Here is a 6,000-nt window from a genome sequence, read left to right as displayed (position 1 = left end):
GGAGCCAAGGAGGTGGCTCATCAGGTTGAAGGCCTTGCTGTTGAATACTACCCTGAGGGCCTACATGATAGAAGTAGAGCAATGACTCACAAGTTGTCCACTGGTCTTCATTCATGCTGAGATATAAATGCTAATATGTAATTTCAAAAAGGCAAGTGAACTTTTATGGATGTATTTAGAACATTATGATATGATATAGCACAGAGGAGAGCAATCTTTAAATATATAAGATGTTCATTTGTTCTGGGGAAACATTCTGAAAAAGACAGTAGTTGTTCTTCCAATTGTGGCTGGTAAAACTCATCAATTATGTATTATTTAAGAAAGTATGGTACATATCTTTCTTAATGTCCTCCATAGTGCATATTTTACATCTTTGTTTCTCAAACTATAAATCAAGGGATTTAACATGGGGATAATCAAGGTATAAAAGATGGAAGCCACTTTATCAGTGTCAAAAGTGTGACTAGACTGGGGCTGCACATACATAAATATCAAAGTCCCGTAGAAGACAGTGACCACTGTCAGGTGAGACCCACAGGTGGAGAAAGCCTTGCGTCTTCCCTCAGCAGAGTTCATCCTGAGAATGGCTATGAGGATGAGCAGGTAAGACACAAGAACAACTAGAAGAGAGGACATCAAATTAAAAGCCGCCAACACCAGAATAATCATTTCAATTTCATAGGTGTTTGAGCAGATCAAAGATAGCAAGGGAAGGCTGTCACAGTAGAAATGACTGATGACATTGTAGCCACAAAAAGACAAAGTGAAAATCTTTATGGTGACTAGAAGGGAAACAAATGTGCAATAGAGATAAGGAACTGCCACCAGCATGTTACACACCCTTTGTGACATGATGACAGTGTAAAGCAGAGGCTTACATATGGCCACATAGCGGTCATAGGACATTGCAGACAGAATAAACAGTTCACTAATTATAAACACAAGAAAGAAAGCCAGTTGTGTAGCACAAAGATTGTAGGAGATTATGTTTAGATCTACAACAAAATTAATCAACATCTTAGGTCCCACAGCTGTAGAATAACCCAGATCTGTCATAGCCAGGTGTCTGATGAAGAAGTACATGGGTGTTTGTAGCCTGGAGTCCACTATGGTAAGAATGATCATGCCTAAGTTGCCCACCATTGAGCTCATGTAGATGACCAGGAACAGTCCAAACAAAGGGGCCTGGAGTTCAGGGCGCTCAGTGATACCCATCAAGATGAATTCAGTCACCACTGAGAGGTTTTGTTTTTCCATCAAGTTTTATTTGAAAATCTATCCTGGATAGAGACACAGTAATAAAATCAGTTCATTCTAGTAGTATCACTTTACAGGTTATTCAAGGTAATGCTTTCAAAACCTAATCAAACATTGAAATTTTAAATATTTGAAATTAAACAAACCTTTATAAATGAACAGATCTAGAAATAGAGAAAAATATGTTAAACTTTTTGTGACTAATGTGACTTTATTCACAGAAGCAAATCTTGCAATGGTTTTATTAAAATAAGTGAGAATCTAATTGTACTGTTTTGTAATGGATAGATAATAGGTGAAGAAGGTAAACACAAACACATAAGTATAAAAAGGACTCTGATAACAAGTCAAAAGTTTTGTGAAAATCTTGTTAGGTGAGTGAGTGCCCTAATGTGGATTTATGTGATCAGTTATTAAATCTATTCATATGCAAAGAAGATAACTATTATTTTCCAATTTAGCAATATCAATATTTTACTACAGCAACTCAAAATCAATTACTGTGCATTGAAGCTCCCTCTCCCTATCTCTCTCTCTCTCTCTGTATACATATATGCAAGTATATAAATTGTAGGTGTGTGGGTATGAGTGCTTGGAAGAAAAAGAGAAAAAGCTCAGTGTCAATCGTTCTTAGTCACTTACAACTTATTTTTTGAGACAGTGTCTCTCATTGAACCTGAACTCACTGATTGGATCAACTAGCTGGCCTGGAGTACTGTGGATCTGCCTAGATCTTTCTCCTCAGAGTGTGGATTTGCACTTAGCATTTACATGGGTCCTGGGGATTAAACTCTGAGCCTCATACTTGGACAGCAAGCATTTTACTTGTGGAGTCATCTTCCAAGTCCTGTATGTTTGTGATTAAAAGAACACACGCTGGCTCTGAAACACTACAGTTCACTGTTGAAAATCTTTGCCTATTTCCAGCCCATCATTTCTATCAAGCCAATAACTGGCCTCATTTACCTCTACTCTCTGGCCAATTTCATAAACAAAATAGGTATGGAAGAATAGTCACAATTCCAAAAAATCTAAAATTAATTTCTGGTGGATCAGTAACCTACATGAGAAATTTCCTTTCTATTAACAAAACAGTCTATAGTTACAGAAACACAGATAAAATAATATAAAAAATGCTAGTGTATCTAGGATACAAGCCATGAAGCACAATATTGCAAAGAAAATTTAAAAGGTCCATAATACCAAGGACATTCACATTCACAATTTTAGAAGCAACTAGTACTCATCATGTCTTGTCATACTGATACAACTTCTCAGTTTCTCAGCGGCATGATATATACCTTTAATATCTGTACTAATGTTTCCAGCGAACTAATTAATCTTTAGAGAAATGGTATTAAGCTCTAACATTTTATTACTTGCTCTACTCTGTGTTGATGACTGCCATACACAGTAACACCTGTAGCTCTGCTTGCTTTAATTTCTTCATGCATAATATTTCATTTTATTAATGTTATTACTGTTCGTGGGTACCTACTGCTTCAAATGTCTCCTGGGTAGTAATTACTATACATTAGCAAATTTCTATAACATTTCCTAGAACTCCATAGCTACTCCATGAAAAAAATAGGTAACAATAAACCACTGGTTTGCAAACTTCTCAGAGCTAAGATTCTTTATTCTGTTCCTCATATGCTGATCCCCCACCATAAAATTATTTTGTCATAACTTCACAACTATAACTTTGCTACTGTTGTGAATCATTTTGTAAATATCCCGTGAAAGGGTCATTTGACCCCTCAAATAGGTTTTAACCCATAGGTTGAGAAACAATGCATCAGAACACTTAGGTACTTTCCGGCACTACATATTTTCAAATAAACAAGATCTGGTAGAGAGTGGGCTTAAAGATTATCTGAGAAGTCATACAACAGAAATCTGTTTTATTTTTTCTTAAACAGTTCCACTAGAAATTCATTGTTTGTGTGTGTGTTAAAGACAAGTGTCTGGATTAGACAGAAGTACCTATGAACTCTCTTCAGTCATTCTCAATTTTTTACAGATGACAAGTTACCTCAAGATAAAGCAAAGTCCTGTTTGGCTTCCTTTGGAGAAACACTTTATGCACATAATCAGAGAGAAGGAAGAGAGCAAGAGAGGATGGAAATCAGATACTGCCACTCCTAATAGAGCTGACTCTCCAGGAAATAGCTTCCAGGAGAAGCTCCAGCTTGTGCTGGTTCTGGGAGTCCTGGGCACAGTTCCATTTTCACAAGGCAGGGTCCAAGCCCACACTGCTCTCCATTTGTGCAGCTTTACCACAGCCCTGTTGTTCTGGAGAAAGTCCAGCTGGCAATGTGGAAGAGTCATCAGAGAGAAGAGAGAGGGTGAAACCTCATAGGACCAAGCAAGCTCAGAGAGGCCCAGAGAGACTCAGCTCAACTCTAGGCTGCTGTCAATACACATGTTGCTCTCCAAGCAGCACAATCTTTAGGATATGTATGAGTCCAGCCATGTGGAAGTCCCAGCAAAAGGAAAAGGCTTCATAGACCCAGGATATATGAATACCATCATGCTTCTATTGCTGTCTCTTTGGGGAAGACTAAGGATGTGTCCTATAAGTGAGGCATACAAGACTGAAGAATACATCCCACCTCTTCCACTCAAAATAAAGAGAAATAAATAAGCTCTGATGCTTACTGGCTATGTAAGCAGGGATGGAGCACTGCCAACTCTGAAGGGATTGTGATGGGTTATCTCCAGGAACTCTATTATAGTATTGGCTATAAAACTAAATACAATTTCTATATGCCATAATTTAGAATATAATTTACTTACTCACAGCATCCAATGAGATATCTATTTCTTTCATCCACAATTTAAAGAGTACATAACTGAAGCATAAAATGTCTATATTCACAGGACGAACCCAACTCATACACAGGCCTTTTGTTTGGAGGCAGGGATAGAAGCTTGAATACTACAGTTGAAGGGGGTATGAACAAAATATCCATAGGATGTTTATATTGTAAAAAAGAGAAAGAGAAAATGGAGAGAATGTTCAGAGGGAGATAATAAATCAAAATGTCTGAGAAGGGGAGTTTGAGAGGTTTACCCCCTTTCTTACTAGCCCAGGTACTGCTATAGAGTAAGAGAAAAGAAGGAGGAATCAGAGGGAGAAGTGGAGAAGAACGTCTAGAACAGGACAAGAAGGGGCCTTTTGAGAAGGAAGAAAAGTGGAGGAAGAAGGGCTGATCATTTATTTGCAGCTGCATGGAGCACTGGGGCCCCCAGGATTCTGTCATCCAGCATGAACACCAGGACTGTTTCTCACTGTGTAACTGGGACTGTACAGGTGGGACATTGCTCTTCAGCCCCTTTTGTAGACTGGTAGCTGAAGTATAGGTTAGCAAAGTCTAGGTGGCCCTGAGGCAATGTGATAGGAATAGAAAATCATGTATTAAATATGAATCATCTGCTGCCTTAACCATATGGTGGGTTCTTGATGGAGTGCTTCTGAAAATAACACACACTCATTCTGGTACAGGTGTCCTACTTTTCCACATGGTCCTTAAAATTTCTTACACTGACAGGCATTGAACTGAACATTTTAGTACTGGTAATAAAATCACATCTCCAAGTCTCATCCCTAGCTCTGTGCCAGGCCACTTGCTGTGGCCTTTTCCTTCCCTCTGTCTGATCTGACTCCAATGGCTCATCTTATCTTCCCTTACAGCCTTTTCACCACTCCATCCTTTTATCTCAGCCCCCAGTTCCCACAGGCATTCTCTTCTAACCTACCACATGGAAACAAGTAGATGATGTTTACTATCCCTCCTCTCTTCAAATGCAATCCCCTCGTCTCATTCTCTTCTCTTTAGTACAACATCTGATGTGTCTTCTCTTCCCTTGTTGGCTCAATTCCTAGGGGACTATAAAATCCAGTGACAAACCTGTTTTCCTTCTTCCTGTTGACCATCTCAGCCCTCCCTGCTTCCCTGCTTCTTTCCCAACTCCATTCTTAAGTGTCAACTTCCAATACCAAGAAATGCATTCTAACAGGAACCAGCCAAACCTGGCAGGTACTCAAGAGAATTCTCTACCAGACATCCACAGCCACTGTCCTATTCTAAGAATCAGAGAGGGAGTTAGAATTCTAACAGAAAGGAAGGAATGGAACAACTTGGTCAACAAAGATAAGAGAAGATATCACCATCTAGAGCTAGGAGGAATATAGGGAGGAGGAAACATAATCAGAATATGATGCATGAAAAATGATGTTTTCAATAAAAGAGAAAATAGTATATTAATTAAAAAACTGTAAGGCTTTATGATGGAAACTGTCTTTAAATGAAATTATTTTAAATTACAAACAAAGGTGAATACATAGTGTCTATACTGTACCTTAGCTAGATGTACATGCTGAACTTTCTTTGGCCAGAGGATTGGTAGAACCTTTAATTCTGTTCTCAAATAGCAACATATTCTTCTAGGGTTGTGGAGAAACAGGGAAGATGAAGTAAATTTCATATATGTGACCCTTAAGCATCGTTCTCAACAATCAAACACATGATGTTCCTTAGTTTTGCATCTTCTCTAGTTGACAGTAACCTGAATACATTTTCCTTGACAAATGTATCCATACTTGCTTCTCCAGAGAATTGCTATATTATTTTCAGGTCTGTAAGAAAGCAAATAAAAGGAACAGGTAAAAATAGACCAGTGCATGCATGCAGCTTATGTTCATAGCCAGCACCATTCCCTGATCCCATACTAGAT

The 6,000-nt window shown here is 38.4% G+C and overlaps 1 protein-coding gene across 1 annotated transcript; it reads right to left on the bottom strand.

Annotated features, from left to right (window-relative positions):
- Positions 1 to 318: 318 nt before the first annotated feature.
- Positions 319 to 1,260, bottom strand: LOC127222049 (olfactory receptor 8K3). Its single transcript, XM_051183961.1, has one exon. It carries the CDS (start codon positions 1,258 to 1,260, stop codon positions 319 to 321), a length of 942 nt encoding a protein of 313 aa, XP_051039918.1.
- Positions 1,261 to 6,000: the final 4,740 nt, after the last annotated feature.

Source organism: Phodopus roborovskii, unplaced genomic scaffold, assembly GCF_943737965.1.
Source record: "Phodopus roborovskii unplaced genomic scaffold, PHOROB, whole genome shotgun sequence".
In the NCBI taxonomy this organism is placed as follows: Eukaryota; Metazoa; Chordata; class Mammalia; order Rodentia; family Cricetidae; genus Phodopus; species Phodopus roborovskii.
This window is presented reverse-complemented; position numbering and strand designations above follow the sequence as displayed.

Coding starts and splice junctions, on each gene's coding strand:
- LOC127222049 (XM_051183961.1), bottom strand. CDS start 1,260: ATGGAAAAACAAAACCTCTCAGTGGTGACTGAATTCATCTTGATGGGT.